This window comes from Electrophorus electricus, chromosome 2, assembly GCF_041902795.1.
Source record: "Electrophorus electricus isolate QZ-2024a chromosome 2, ASM4190279v1, whole genome shotgun sequence".
In the NCBI taxonomy this organism is placed as follows: domain Eukaryota; kingdom Metazoa; phylum Chordata; class Actinopteri; order Gymnotiformes; family Gymnotidae; genus Electrophorus; species Electrophorus electricus.
In genome coordinates this window covers 41,822,178-41,839,307 of record NC_137498.1, presented here as the reverse complement: position 1 = coordinate 41,839,307, position 17,130 = coordinate 41,822,178, and the positions used below count along the sequence as shown (strand labels likewise).

Genomic DNA, 17,130 nt, shown 5'->3' with positions numbered 1-17,130 from the left:
ATGTTGAAGTGACATTATGTGCTTACAAGCACATACTGGCCAGTCGATTTTTGACAATGTCCTTGTGTAATGTTGCAGTGTCATCAGTTTGGTCCTGCACTGATGGTTTCATTTTCTGCTTCCTGAAATCTGCCGCAGAAGAGGTTTCATGTGCGTTACTAATCAATGGGGAGGAATCCATGTTTAATTAATGCAAGATTAAACATATAGCAGGCTTTGTGCTGTATGCTTTGCCACTTCTGCATGCTCAACAACACATATTATGAGGTGTGAGATGGAGAGTTATACAGCACCAGGGTTTATTGTGAAATATAAAGGTTTTCAGAAATACACATATGTGATAATAGGAATGGACAATGCAGGAAACAGTTAAACAGTAAACAGCATCAGCATAACAGCTGCTGGTATGATATAATTCCTTAATGATAAAGTGCAAAGCCAATAATTAGCTGTAATGTGACTGAAATTCTTCTTTTATAGAAGCATTTTATTTTTATGATTATTGACAGAAAGGTGTGTTCAGTGAGGCCTGTTATCATCAGGACGGTTTAGTGCACCACCACAAAAGCAATTAGAAAATCTGGTGGTCAGCATACCTTCTTAGATGTCTGACCCAGTTGCTACGGGTGAACATGGTGTCACTAGGGCTTTTCATTCAGGGTAATCAGAGCCTAACCTGACTGTGTGTTTTTTTTTTGTCCTAGAACAGCCCAAGCCCAAATATAATGTTAGTTTCATTGGAATATTTGTTAAGGAGGTAATTAAATGTAAGACAAAGTGTAAAGACCATAGGGTAGTCACAAAATGGTTGACTAACAAACAAATCTGGTTAATTTAATACAGAAGAGCAGAAGATATAACTATACATACTATACAGAGATGACTTAAGTTTTCCTTTACACCAGTGCTTACCAACCTTTTTAAGAGTAAGACTGATTTTTGAAATCTGAACAATTTATCTATGATCTACGAGAATAAATGTTATACATAGGCTACATTAAAAAAAAACTATTTATGTCCTTTAAGCTTTCAGTTATGTAAAGATATACAGCTGGTACAGCTGCAACTCCAAGTGACTCCAGTTTACTTATGGCTGATGTCATCTTTGATTTTAAAGTCTCTGAATAAGAAGTCAGCAGTGACCATCATCGCCTCTTCTCCATCTGTGGACATTTTTTTAGTGTGTGTGTGCTTTGGGTAGCTAACATGAAAACAAACTTCAGTATATTTTTCCCCCTTTTCTAGAGATCTGGTAAAACATCTATTATTTTTGGGCTTTTAGTGAAGCTTTCATCTCTTTAACGTCTTTTGACCGATCTGAATTTGTGTCCTTGATTTTTGGATGCGCTGTTGAGTGATGGGGCTCCGTGGTAGTCTACCTCTTTTGGGCAAAGCTACACTCTGCTGACAAATGCTATCACACAAATAGTTTTGTCCTTAACAGCGGTTCATGGATCCTCATTCTCCTACTCCAGGTGAAAATTATACATCTTTTCTCTATTTTTTGATGGACCCATCCTCTTCCTTTTTATTTCTGAATCAATTTTGAGGAGAGAGAGTGAGAAAAATAGCTCTACTTAACTATCTTGTTAATAAGCGCTAAGGCAGATGTGGTAAATGTGATTACCACAGCAGTCTTATTACTCGTACGGCTGAAACGATTGACATGGGAGATCTGGGAGACTGACATGTTGATTGTGATTGACTGCATGGCGACCACTGCTTTAGACCAAAGATATACCTTCTATAACATAATTCCTAAAAATGAAGAACTGACTAGACATCTACCTTCAGACCTCCTTACTAGATGCTCTGTCCTAAACCTCAGATGTTTTCAAGTCCTAGAAATGTCCCTGGGGATGGCCAGAGTGTGACTGGATTTTTAGAGTTCACCAAAGCCATGAGCCAGTGATTCGACTCAGAAGATTTACCACACATAATGGATCACTTGGAATTTTCATATGACGCAATCCCAGAATGGACACTGTCTATGCTTTTAACTTTTATCATGTTGTTATCCTTTGCAGATATCCCGTTACGGGATTGTTGCATATGATTGTTGTTTTTCTTCACACAGAAGTGATAGCTAAAATTATTATTAGAGTGACTTTTGGTACAGACCAATAACTATCTAAAGTGGAATTCAAACAACCACATCTAACATAGTTCCATAAGACCTAAAACAGTACTGAATCACACAACCTCTGGTCTACCCCAGTTGTGTGTAGTCACAGCCATTCTGCCAGATGGTCAGAAGCTGAAGATGTGTCTAAACATGCAAAACCCTTTCAGGTAAAGAAGAATTAGAAAAAATTCACTGTCTTAATAAATATACACAAGCATGCAGTGTGAAGTTCATTTGGGTTATTCTTAGGATATGCCAACATGTGCAGTCTAACAGTTACATAGACTTGCTTTCTTGTACAAGTGTACAGTATAACAAAATGTGTCCCCAGCCAGATCTGAATTGTGCAGCATCATGGATGTATCAGTGTATTAGGACCCATTCCTCTGATCAGAATCACAGATGAATATACTGTTGATGTTAGAATAATAAAATTCAGTGTGCAGTTCATCACAGAGGTGTGTATTTATTATTTTCACAGTTCAGCATGGTCAGATATATGATATAAATAAATAATCCTTTCTACTGTTTGCATTAGCTTTTTAGAAAAAGGTACTTTTGGAATAATGTGACTCACAAAAGTAATCACACTTCTGAATGTCTTCATTAAGATAACACTTTCATCCAGATTCTTTTGTTCTTTTTGAAATCAGCAAAGTGGTATATTTAATTAGAGACCAAGCCTACCTGTTCAAAGAACTCATCCATGAAGTTTCCTCGGTCGATGTGGACAACTTCCTCATCGTCATCGCTGTCCTTAGCCTGCGACAAAGAGGAAAGCCGTGATGAACTCCTGCCAACGACAGTGCCATGGCTTGTGGAAGGGAGTTTCCTAGCTTCCCATGTCTCTGCCCTACAGCATCCATGTGGGTTTCAGCACCAGGTACCACTCGATCCACCATAATGAATCTGTTGGCCTTGTCTCCTGCATGTTTAACAGTGCAGATGTCTGTCCCTCTCTAACACTGTGCTCCATAACAGGACCTGCTACCTTTGCTCACTCGTGGCTGTCAGCGTTTCCCCAATCAATGTCATTTTGTCTCTTTCTTTATACTGCCTGTACAAATGCACATCATGTCTGCGGTTCTTTCCCTACTACACTGAAGCATCTGCTCCTGGTGGTACGGATTCACATCTCCAATGACCCATACACACATCTGCTGAGAACCCAACTTTCACTTTTCTGATGACCTGCCACCTGCCCATGTCTTTGGCCTTGCATTACTTCATTGTGAATCAACAATCTGATCTATAATATTATTAGTCCAATAATCAGCTGTTTCTATTCCAAATCTTCAAACTTGCAACTGTCTAAATCTCAAGAAAAAGAATAACCTGTCTAATGCATTTGGCTGCCATTTTACATAAAAAAGATAAGAAAATTAAGCAAGTGAGTAAATGGACTATGACTGTTTGTATTACTCGAGTATGTAACATGCTTGGTCCCTGAAGTGGAGTCTAGGCCCCACACATAGAGTACTTCCACGTCACCGCCTCACAAACATACAGAGCAGGAGCAGAGGTGAACAGCAACATACTTCCAAATGGCCCAAAGAAGGGTAGGGTGATGATTAATGCACAAAACATTGGACTTCTAGCTTCTATAAATGGTTGGCCTGGGTTTCTCTGTATAATAGAGGTTGATAAATGTGTTACAATATAGTGACCCTGAAGAGCGTTGTGTTCGCAAGGTAAAGAGGAGCTGTCTGGCACAAAACAGATAATGAACAAGCTCTCCTGCTGTTATGATGAGTACATTTAGGTAGCGCACCCTTGGCATGAGCAGTGAAACTGCTTGTACCTGAACAGTGTAGTGATGTTGTGTGGGGGAACCCTGGGATTTAAGATGGGTGACAATGCGGCAAGAAAAATGTCACATTCATATGTGATTCATGGAGAAACATATGTAAAGAATGTTCACACGCCCAGACATGTCAAAGGAAGCCTGGCCATGTGGGGGCTCACTGCAGTAGACTACGGGCGTTCCTTTCCTGAGTAATCATCGACCTCAGATCCTATGGCACCTAAACGTCACAGAGCCTCAGCTGCAATATTTGTTCATTTCATTCAAATGAACAGCATAAAAAGCAACTGTGATGGCATATAATTCAAATGGAGGGGCAGTGGAGGGAGCAGTCAATAATGTCAGCAACAATGGCATACAAAATGGCAGCTGTGTAGAGAACGATGACTCGAGGACGCTTCACTGTTGCTTCTCGCATGTTGGCTGGAAAATGGGGCAGTCTAGTACACTGATAAAGATCACATGTTGGGAGATGAGGGAGTGAGCATGATAAAAATAGCTTTGTGTGTGTGTGTGTGTTCGCTCACATATGGGTGTGGGGGTAGGGGAGAACTGCTAGGCTATGCTAGATTAGCTGTTTTACCATGTGGCTCTGACAGCCATGTGCAGTCACCTCAGCTCACTCTTCAGCTGTTAAATCTTGCCTTGTTTCTGCCCCTTACCAACTACACCAACAGCTCCACCACTGTGGTGGAGTCAGAACTGGCCCAAAATCAGCTACGCAACATGGACAGCAAGACCTTTATCCTCATCGCTGAAATAATTCAAACAAATACTGTTTACTCCGTGGGTCTTGACACCCAATAAGTCCAACATAATGATTCAAAATGGAATGCGACGAGAATGCCCAGTACACAAGCTAATATGTGATGATACTTCAGAGATTGTTTATAAGATGAGGTACTATGAATACCAAAGGATAATATTTTATTTGTCAACTTCTTTAGTCAACTTCCTACAGTACTCAATTATACAAATATACTTGTAAACACAACATCCACATTCACCTGTGGGTTTCAGAGGTGAAAAAGAATCACCTACATGAGTATATGACTCTCTTCTCCAGCTTTAAGTCCCTGCATGTCAAATGACCCCCCACCCTCAACATCCTCCTCAGCTCCTGCACTCATGTTTTACAGCCTGGATTTAGGTGAGTTTTTTTACCTCCCATTCCAGAGTGGAATTTTTCTATCCCCGCATCCATAATTCATGAGCTGAAAGAGCTCCTGCTTCCTCTCGGTCAGACACCATGGGCCCCAGGGCCCAATGTGCCCCACTCTGGCTAATGATGATGTAGACTCAAGGGGAAGGGCTTGAATAAATGTGAGTGGCTCAAGATCCTACACATTGCTTTTTATGACATCCTTGTTTTATCAGAGGTTTCAATGAAGCTCACATAAACTCACACACGCAGTAAGAGGGTCCTACATGCCATCTTCTCAGCACACCTCAGCCAGGTAAAAGACAGATGTGGTGCTTTGTCACACTGGCTTGGGACCAGGATGAAAACATGACCTGAGGGGTCAACCCCAACCCTAACCCTATTCTTCTGTAACCTCCCATCAAAAATGGCCATCTTAAAGACCTCTGCACTATCTACTTCCCAGTTTCAATAAAGCTGTGTGATGCATGCTCATACCCACATGCTCATACCCACTGGCCAGTGTACCTCAGGCTTTGATTGCTTTGTGTGTTTGACGAGGATGTTCTTTGACTTGTTCAAAAAAACATATGAACTTCATTTTAGAAAAAGTGTTCATGCAATGAGATAAAATTTGATTTTTAAGCATAATGAGTCAAGCAATAGTTGTAAAAGAAAACATACAGAATAGTGACATCATACAGTGATGTCTCTTCTGCAACATACATAGCTGAGATAAAAAAACCGTAATAGTAAAATATAATTATATAGAATTTTATATAATTATATAAAATATATTCATATACTATATAAAATATAATAATATTATATTGCAAATGTGCTACATACTATCTGGTGTGTGTTATTTATGTAACTGGGACTTTAGCGTTGTATGATGCCTGCACAGATGATAAAGTCAGAGGAGAGTGAGGACTTGCAGAAAATGCATTCTGTTCTAGGAAGACATTTTTGCATTTGGAAAAGGGTGAATATGTATAAGTAAGGACAGTGTGACACTGCGTGTGTGCATTAATGCACCAATATATACACGACAACAGTTCATGCCTGCTTGCTTATTTTAAGGGAGCACCACACATTATGAGGTCTAATTTCTTAACATATAATAGCCCAGTTCACTTCCATTTGACGTTTCAGTCATAATTAACCAGGCACTTGATTTCTCAAATTATTGTGCGCATTTGCACTTGACACGAATGCCTCTGCCGTTTAAGAGCTGCACATGACTTGCATCTATTCTGCCAGAGACCTCAAAGGGTCCTGCCTACATGTGAGGTCCAGTGCTGACATTAAAATCTCATACATGACCAGAGGTGTGTGTCTATTCTCCCACACTGCCTCTTTCACTATTGCTCACTGATCTGCCATTCTGGCCACCCAGGTCCATGCAACTCAAAGTGTGAGGTCATAGTAGTGGAGGCCTGTGCCTTCACTCTCCTCACAATTGCTAATGGCTGCTTGTCTGAATTTCTCATTTACATTAATAGTATATTCTCTTGCTCTTGCTTTCTTGATCTCTCCCTCTTTTCTTTTCTCCTTACATCAGACTTGCTCTAGCGCTCCCTCCCGTCTCTCCCTTTATCTATTTTTTTTTCTCTTCCCCTCTTGATCACTGCGCTCGCTCTGTTCCCTCCACACGTCCTGCAGCAGACCAGGTATGTGCTTGCCCGAGAGTCCCCCTGTGTAGCACAAACCTGTTCCACTACTGCCCCAGGCTGACGTTCCCTGCAGCCAATTTTGTGATGGTGGGAGAGGCCCAGTGGGGCTCCGTCCAGTCACGGGAGGGGCTTAGGCTGCAGGTTGGGAGCTGCTTCCTAGCTGAAAGAGGCCTGGTATGAACAGATAAGGTCTGGAGGAAGAACTCTGTGGCAGTAAATCTGTTCTACCCTGGACACGATCTGTTAGTCAGTGATCCAGACCCGCTGATTAATGCCCTATTTGACTTGGGAAGGATTATTTTACTAGAGAAAGGAATATGTGACAATAAAGATTTCAGAGATGGCTGTTTGGTATAGGCATGGCAAGACAACACTTCATTGGTGGTCAAACAGAGTACTGGAGGGCTTCACATTCACATTTGTCAGGATCCCTCTGTAATTAGATCGGAGGTCGGATGAAAGTTATCCGCTCAGAGACACACCACTTCCGATCCCACAGAGCAGACCACTGCCCCCCATAGCTCAAAAAAAAAAAAAAAAAAGATGAAACAAACACAGCCACACATCAGAGAACTGCTCGCGTTATGCTGTATTTTTGTCTTCCTTCTTTAACAGGTCTTGAATGGAGGATGACAAAATGCTCAGGATGAAAGGTTGTTAAATGCAGTTGATAGGAATCACATCATCAGAGAGGTGTCTTCACTCTACATTTTTATTTACAGAGGTTAATGGAAAACCTTGTGGATAGTCTTATCACTATCACTATCATCAATAGTGGAAAAGGACTTTCCTGTAAGATTCACCCTCATTTTTAGGGAGGTGTAAGTTTAGCTAATAAGTGGACTGGAATAATTTTTTTTACTGATTGCAATGTAAAGCAGGAAATGACCAAAATGACCAAAATTGACAACATTTGTTGTGGCTGCTTCTCCTGTGATTTTTGTACCTAGATGAAATAACATATGTATATTTTCCCTTGCCTTCTTGTTTTTTTTTGCTTGGGTAAAAATTGTATTGCTGACTAATCCCAGAAACATACAATTTGTAATCCCAGAATTCTATAGATTTGTAATCCTTTGCTGATGGCTAATAGATCATTAAAGTAAGCAAAGTTAATTACATGTAAAAATTGTTTTTTTTACTTAAGACATACAACAGAAGGGCTTTATTAAACATAAAACATATTAAGCATTTAGTAAAAGTATTTTATTTCTTGTCAGCAGGTTATAATTGTATTTGTCCTGAAAGTCAAATAGTGTTTAAAAGGAACCTCAGATATGTGCCACAGTTGTCCTCCATGAATCTCCTCATGCAGGAAGCAGAACAACATGACTGCAGTCTTCTCCAGCGATACCATTCATCAGTGTTGTAGATGGGATAGATATTCAGTCTTACTTGTGAAGCCATTGTAGAGTTTAAGGACATTTGGATGCCAGACACTATTAGATGACACAAAAGGGACTAAATAAAACAATGTCCTCTCTTTAAAGTGAAAAGCAAAATTAGGTCATTGCTGCTATAATTCATGCTATCACATTTGCATTTGGTTACAGAAAACCTGAATGTCTATATCTAAAATCACCTGGGTTAAAGTCTGTAGAAGAGTGAGAAACTCATGCATTAATTTTCAAATGTCCAAGTACACCCAAATCTTTTCTTTCACATTCCAAATATAAAGGCAATGACAGCATACCCTTCTGAAAGCTCTCAAAAATCTAAGCTGGAAAAGGGGAAATTTGCTGTCAACTGGACATAATGCGTAATAATAACAAACACACTCCACCACCAAAGGGTCCTTTTCACTGAGATGACTTAAAATCCTCACTTTAATGATTAAACCCAAATGCAATATTTTTTTCTTCTCTATAACAAGTGATGTGGGTATCTTATACTGAGCACCAGTCATTAAAGAAATCACTGTACTCTTCATGCTTGTCTGGTCTGGTTAAGATGAAAGAAGTTACCATGAAGTAAAACAAGGTAAGATGTAAACATGGCACAATTGAACATTCATTGGTTTCACATAGTCTAATGACAAACATTGTGGCTTCTCCATAAATAGCAGGGAGGCAATTATATTTCTGATGGTATCATAGGAGGTATAATGATGTTGTAGAAGATAGTTCTGAGGCAGAGGAAAGAACAGGACATTAACCTGACAATAAAACTTTCACCCAACAGGACATTAACCTGGCAATAAAACTTTCACCCAACAGGACATTAACCTGGCAATAAAACCTCCACCAAACAGGACATTAACCTGGCAATAAAACCTCCACCAAACAGGACATGAACCCGGCAATAAAACCTCCCACCACCAGGACATTAACCTGGCAATAAAACCTCCACCCAATAGGACATTAACCCGGAAATAAAACCTCCACCCAATAACCTGTCTGCATGCAGGGCTCGTGGGAGGGCATATTTCTATGCACATATGAACATATAAACCAAAAATGTATTGCTGAAATAAACTTAATAAATAATAATGTAATAAAAATGTAAATGTATAGTAAAAACGTATCAAAAAATTATTAATTGAAATAAATATACCAACGTGAATTCAGTAATTTACAAATGAATTCGCTACATGTGAGTTGTTGTCCTCCCCCCCAAAGAAGAAAGATGCAGAGTGCTGAGTGCACTTCCTTCACCCAGATTCATGACCCTAGCTGTGTGTCATTTAGAGGACTGCTGAGGTCTTCTAGATACATCCAGCACCGCCAGCCTGAGCCCACAGTGAGAGGGTGGTGTTCGCCCACGGACACGTGGGTACATCCCTTCTGCCACTTCATGGCTTAACCACACTGTCTGTATTAGGAATGCGTGGGCTTATAGTACAGGGTAGGAGCAGTGTTGTTTAAAATGAATGTTTGAGACAGTGGACGGCATGTCACTTCTTGCACATGATAATTACATTTATTTATTAGGCTGAACTATGACCGTGAAGCTCTCAGCAGGGACAAGGGTGAGGCCGAGGTTGGGGGTGGGGGTGTCAGAGAGAGGACACGACAAGAGAGAGAGAGTGTTGTAGTGGGGGAGGGTGAAGCAGGGAGCGAGAAAAGGGCAAGGATAAGAATCCACAGATCAAAAGAAAACCACAGAAGAAAATCCATAATTTCTTTCTGTGTAATCGCATAGAACATAATTAAGCAACATTTGTGCTCCTGAGTTTTTGCCTTCTTCATATCATGCATGGGCCTGTTTCCTAAAAGCTGAGCTATGTTGAGATCATCCTGGCCATTAAAGAGCATGTTCACACTCCTCTCTACTGCTTTTGGAGAACTGCACCCCAAAAGCCCCCCAAAAAACAAAAACAGTGCAGTGTTACATAAGCTGAAGGTGTGGGCAGAGCGTGCATGAAAGCCCATCTGAGTGAGGCGGTGCGACTCATGGCCTGTGAATGGCACACTCGGCCGGGCATGCACCCAGCTTTCATAAACAGCTGAGGTGGGTGGTGTGGAGTGTGGAGGGGGCTCGGGTGGGGATGCAATGGAACAGCAGTAGCGTTTTCTGCAGTGATGCAGCAACAACATCGTGACAGGCATCCCACAACTCTCCTAGAGTAACATTCACTAAAGGGTTTTAATGTGAAAGTTACATGACAAGAAGACGTTGCTGCAAATTTTGCTGTGCTAGTCAAGGACTTAATGTGAAATAGGGATTGAGGCTGAAAAGAGAGGGAGCAATCTGAAAGAGGCAAGAAAGTGGCTTAACATTTGGGTTAGGGGAGGAGAAGCCTTTAGTAAAGAACCTGTTAAAAGTGGCCTATGTGACACCACAAACAGACAGATCAAACAAACAAATAAATAAATAGAAACCCTGAAATTCCAAACTACAGACTTGTACAATGTTTTCTATCTGTGTGGATTTCATTTCCGTCAGGAGTGTATAAATATAACTCCAAACTTAACCAAAACCGTAATCTCTCCAGCTAAATTATAGTAAAAAAATGCATCACCTGCTTCATCCATGCTAAACAGCGAGATTCTTGTCAGATATGCACAAGCAGTCCAAACTGAACAAAACCTTGATGCTGTAATACCGTTTGTGTCTGGTCCTCCCACCAGAGTGCATGACGATGATTGAAATGTTCTAACGGCTTCCGTGAGTTATGTTAGGCCAAATGTAAGTGTGATCTTCGCTATACTCAGCATAAATGTAATCAGAAATAATGAGAGGCTTCATTAGCTTCATTTATTCATGCATTTTGCAGGATTTGTCTTCGGGAGCTCGCGCATGAATCTTTGGGCTGAGATGTGGGTCTTTGAGAACTGGGTGATATTATTTAATGTGCATGCATGCCCAAATTCTTAACTAATCAAAACCATGAAAGCTTTTTTCTCTCTCTCTTTTTAAAAATTTGTAGTAGTTGTTATTTGTTTGTTTGTTTTTAAGTCGTGTAGAACTGGACACCACATTGCGTGTACACATGTACACTACACACAAGCCTACAAGCTTTTAACACATTCACTCAGTGCTTGGTTCGATTTCAGGAACAGACAAATTCTCTCCATGTTGCATTGCAATCTTTTTAGTGTGAACCTAATGTTAAATTACAAGAAAAACATTTGGAGCACAAGAAATATTGACGGAGACTGGAAGTGAATAATGTGAAAAATCACAGCATCGCTCTGTAGATTAGTGAGGAGAGGTGTTGACTGTAACTGGTCACTGGAAGTATACAGCAATAATATATGGAGAGAAATAACTGGCAAGGAAAGTAGAAAGCTAAAATTAGCTGCTGATTTAGATTGACAGCTTATAGTTCACATGTAGACTTGAGTGTAAATTGGACCTGCTTGGGAAATCTGTATGATTGTATCTATATTTAATCGTTAATGGCACATTTTGCAAGATAGCTAGTTTGTTAAATTATACAACACATTATTAGCCCATATTGCTAACATCTCTACCTCCTCACAGACTTTAACAAAAAAAACAGAAAAACAGTTATCAAGAAAACATATGATGCCACATACCTCCAGAAACAGGTTTTTCTAAAAATGAATTTCATATTTGATATTGCTTTTACTAGGGAAATGGCGTTCTGTGAGCTGGGGGCATTGTGGTACTTCACTAGTAGTACAAAAACAGATCCTGCAGTGCCACAAGTCTCCACTAGAATTCTGCCCTGTGGCGCTCACTCCATGACAGACCAGTGCAGTCACATCTGCTGTTGACTTCATATCCCATCTGTCACTACACAAACACACACACAAACAGAGGGTCATTTTATTGCGAGTATTTGAAGCACTATCTCTGGGTTCCTTATCTGCAACAAGTAGCTTTGTTGGTTGTTAATATGATAAATTATTACTACACTTACATTGACAGGCAGAGAGCAAGTCAAACTAAATAATCCTCTCTTCAATCATATTGTATGCTGGGGTTATATCTGAGAACATATTCAATCCCCATTGAGGTTATGCTATTTAGTTTATGTGACAAAATAGGAAAAGTATATTAACAATTCCTGCGTTTTTGTACTGTATAAAGTATCCAAACCTGAATTACACAGATGATACGCTTACTTTGCTCTGTACCTTATCCTGGGATTCTGTGCAGTTTCCATTATGTAAAACTAGCCCTTCTACCCTAAGTACATACTGCATCTTTATGTATGCTCTATAAACACTGCCCTCTGAATCTTGGAGCCAGCGATCAATACACTACCTTGAGAATGACTAAGCAGTATTTCCAAATGTAGAACCACAGTGTAGTGGGTCTAATGGGTTACAGCGTTTATGTGGAACATGCATTTGAGCCTTACTGAAGCACGCTCATCAATAGAATGATATTTAAAGTGACAGTCGAGATGATTTATGACCATTTCACCTTCACTTTTTCAAATATCACTTCTTTTTTAATAGTCATTGTCCTTTAAACTGGATGTATTTCATTTTAAAAACAAAACTAAGCAGGGAAATACTAGCTATTTTGTACTAATTTGCATTGGAAAAAATACAGAGCTGGACAAAATAATGGAAACATTTTGGACTGCATTAATATGAAATAAATTATTAAAACAATATGGTCACTTTTTGTCTTCAGAACATCTTCAAGTCCTTCCTGAAATGCTGCCATACTAGTCCTGACACTTTGAGCATTGGGATAGGAGACCCTTCCAGAGAAAAATCATCCAGGTTGTTACATGATGAAGATAAAAAAAATCTAACACTCTTCAAAAAGGTTCAGTGATGTGGTGAATGGAGGCATCATGGAACACATCGGACTTCATCTCGTTGTTCATGAAACATCTCTCAAATTTATTGATCATGCAACATTATTAACTTGGAGAAATGGGAACATCATGTGGGAACAGTGTCTCTGTAAAATGGCCTCTGATTCCTTAGCCATTACACGACCATACAGACTAATGACAAGACCTAATGCCTCCCACGAGATGGCTGCCCATACCATTATGGATGCTCCATCATGTGTAAGAGTGCAACAGACACCATGGGATCAAAGCATCCTTTGGCTTTCTTTGAATGTAAACGCCCAAATGTTGGAAATGTGTGAATGATTACTCTTCAGTCCATATTGACTTTTTTTCCACTGCACAGATTTTTTGCTCCTTAGGTTCTATCTTTGTTTGCTAGACCTATAAACTAGTGGTGTCTGAACAGAAGCCGTACCATAAATTCCAGCTTTGTGAAGACCACTGTATTTAATTTGTGTTGACTATCTGTCTGCAGATTCTGTGGTGATTTCTGAGGCCATACTTCTGAAGTGTCAAGTGACTGCACTGCTAAGCAATAATTTGTTAATGCATGTGCTCCTCCTGTGCTGTATATTCAAATGTGGCACACAAATATTTTTTTAATTGTTTCCCTTGACAAATGAAAAATGTCACTAGTTTTGTGACTGATGCATGTATTATTTGGGCACGTGGCCTCTTTGTCACTGTATGTAGACAAATTCCTTTTATCCTGTACATGTTAACTAAGCCTAATATACCTCTGTCAAATTAAGCATTTGTAATTACTTCAAAAATAATGTTAATGTGATTTTCTCTGTATTTTTTTTCATCATATTAGTTCAATGCAAATCTGTACACTTACAGCACTCATCAATTTAACACTTATTTCAAGAAATCTTTAAATACAGTTCAAATTCAAGTTGTTCTAGTGATCTCAAATATAGAGAAAAGGAGTGTCACATGCCAAAATCGCTAAGCATAACAGCTCTACTCTAACTTTGAAATGATGCAATTGGACCTGTAAAGGTGCATCAGATGATTTCCCCCCTTTTCCTACTAATTAAAACAATTGTAATATGCAGAACATAATAAAAAATTAGCAATGGCATCAGCACGTGTAGTAGATTCCTGAGTAATCTTATTTTAAAAATCTTGTTTTGTGTTTACATTGACCTCTTGTCAGTCACATTTTGAGACACTGCCCAACACCCTTTAACCTGCCCCCATCTCCGTCTGTTGGGCTAAGATATCCAGTAAGCAACCAGCACTGCTGAATGCTTGTATTGTGAACCGAACAAAATAAATACCAAAAAAAAAAAAAAGAGTTGGACATATAATCAACAATGTTCAACAACAGGTATATAAACGTTATCTGTATAATGCATTGAACTGCATGAGTGACAGACTTTTCATAATGAATCAAGTTATTACTTAGCTCAGTTATGTAATGTGGGTGGGTGAACCACCTTTAGAGAAATATATGTAATACTAGTCAAAGGCATCAAACTCCCTTGCAGCTAACAATGCTAACTAGCTAACACAGGTAACTGATAAACACTTAGGAGCTCATTACAAAGAAATATTCGACAGCAAAGAAACACACAGCTCTTCCCACAGCAGCAAATCATTATGACCTGAATTCTAAGTATTTACAGATTTAGAATTTTACTATCAAGAAGCTAAAATTTCATAGTGGACAACACCACATATCAGAGTAAAATGCTAACACCATCACTCCCCCCAGATATGGGAGTCTGATGCCTGCTCTGGCCAAACGCCACTTCTAAACCAATAAGAATTCGTGAAGTACAATGGTAAAATGATTAGACAATACATTTCTCTGAAAAAAAAATAGAAATGTAATTGTGTGTCATCTTAATTTGCCAAGCAGAATAAATCTTCTTTGCCAGGCTGCACTGTAGCGCTCTCTTCATGCTCTTTTATCTAGGCTACTGCATACATGCACTCCACCCTGAGGTAACAGCTACCATGTGGTTAATTTTTGCAAGACTTTAACATCTTGTTAAATAACAAAGTATTATTAAAACACAGCCTACCCCATTGCTTGAAAGTGAGATTATGACAATTTTGGTAATCCTAGAAAACAGTAAATGACCTCTGTTGGCCACAGGAGATTTTAGAGGCATAGCTTTGTGTTCTTGGGTGGGAATGGAAGATGCATCGAAAGAGTAAAAAAAATCTTTCCAGTGTTTTGTGTTTACCTGCTTAGCCTCTAGAGGTACTGTTTCTTGAATCTTGACTCATGCACATTTAAGATTTAAAAGCAGAGTTCAAATGTGTATATAATTATAATGTCTAATGCTAAATTGAATAAACACACTGTGGATAAATATAAACACACCCACAACAACAGATGACGTTATACTCAGGTACTGAGTCTGGCTAATTACAAACCTTGATTTAAGTGCACAGACATAAAGAAAATTTGCAAAACCTTCTAACTCTTGTATCTGTTGTGAACAACATACTGTCAATTAGGAAAATTAAACTGCATTGACACTTTGAATAATCAATATTTCTCTACTGTCTAAGCAAATTTTGTGGCGGACAACGTAGTCAGCGAGAACGGTAGCCACATTTGTATCTTATCTCACTCTTTTCTCTCTCTCGCTCTCTCTGTCTCTCTCTCTCTGTCTCAAACACACACACACACACACACACACACACACACACACACACACACACACACCTGCAACTACCTTTATGCAGCGCCCTTTTGATCAGCCTACACACGTTAATCAGGGCAACATACTGTATTATATGAAGTTCCTTTTTAGTTATGACTCACACAACATGAATAATTCACAAATGTGTTTTACTGAGACATTCTGACAAATACCCAGCAAGACACGTGAGTACTTTTCCAAGAGACCACTCATACTCAAAGAACATCTCAGACATTTAAGAAGTGTAGCGTTTGTAGGCACAATGATCTTAACAGCATAGATGGCAGGTGTAGGTGTGGAGGCCAGTGCTGATAAGCAGATAATGCACACACTCAGACTCTGCAAGAGACGCTTCATAGTAGAACACAGAGAGCGAAAACACACGAGAGGTTATGGACTTTTCTCTTGGTGCAGGCAGAAATAAATGAAGTTATAGAAATACATTGGTTAGGTGGTCTTCCCACAACTGTTTTTATCATTACTAACAAATATATTGCTCAGGAAGTATCCATATTTTACTCCTACCCTCTCAGTGTATTTTAGTGCTCAACTGCTTGTTAGTGTAATCTCAGTATATGTATTCATTTCTTTCTCTGAAGGTCTTATGACTTCATCTACAAAGCCAGCTGAGTTTCCCCTTCTATTTACCAACATGCACAAGCTGCTACCCAGCAAGCAGGTGTCACTCGAGAGACGGAGCATAAACCATATGATGAGGCATTAAGCAAACCTCATCAGAAATGTATTTCACATGAACACACATGGAAATATGGTCCGGCTACAATGCCCACAAAACACATCAATGCTGAAAACAGACATCACCAATAATGTGATGATGTTACAGTGTTACATAGGTTCATAATTTCATGGTACACTAAAAAGCTTAAATGACATCAAAACCTTATGATGAGCTTTGTTATAATTTAACAACCATGTCTTAAGAGTAAAAAAACCCCAAAAAGCAAACACATTTAAGTAGTAAGTAAGTATGCTGAATCTTAACAATGTGTCACGATTAGTCCCTGCCATCTTCCGTGTTCCATGTTTTTCCTGTCTTGAGTATTTTAGTTCCATGCCATAGTTTCATTTTCTCCACCCCTCATTTGATTTTCCATACCTGTCCCTTGTTTGGTTCAGGTATTTAAGCCCTGCCTTGTTCCCTTGGTGTTGGCTGTTCATTGTTTATTTGAGTGGTTGTGTTTCTTTGTACTCTGTGCCTTTGTGTTTATCATAGCCTTCATGTTTCCTAGCCTTTGTTATAGCCTGCTTCCCCTGTTTGCCTTCGTGTGTTTTGCTTGTTTAATCATGTATCCCCATGCTCTCCATGGTGGCTCTATGACCCTATACTGCCCTAACGACTCTGATTTTGGATTTACCCATAATAAATCTCGCTCTTCTCTGCATATGCGTCCGCCTCCTTACCACACACCGTTACACAGTGTTTGTTTAAATATGTGCTCATCAAGGCTCATAGAGGCTCTTTTTCCTTTAG

At 39.4% G+C, this 17,130-nt stretch overlaps 1 protein-coding gene across 4 annotated transcripts in view; it reads right to left on the bottom strand.

Annotated features, from left to right (window-relative positions):
- stx1b (syntaxin 1B) overlaps positions 1 to 17,130 on the bottom strand; it is a 40,737-nt gene that overhangs the window by 18,262 nt on the left and 5,345 nt on the right. For 3 of the 4 annotated variants that reach the window (XR_014119049.1, XM_081704282.1, XM_081704272.1), the window contains exons 2-3: positions 8,017 to 8,185; positions 2,813 to 2,887 (exon numbers count right to left, since the gene is read on the bottom strand). Coding sequence is in view for 3 of the 4 variants with exons in the window: in XM_081704282.1 (XP_081560408.1) it covers positions 2,813 to 2,887; positions 8,017 to 8,103 (162 nt within the window). In the remaining variant the exon portion in view is untranslated. The remainder of the gene's footprint in view (positions 1 to 2,812; positions 2,888 to 8,016; positions 8,186 to 17,130) is intronic. The other variant, XM_081704276.1, reaches the window with a different exon arrangement.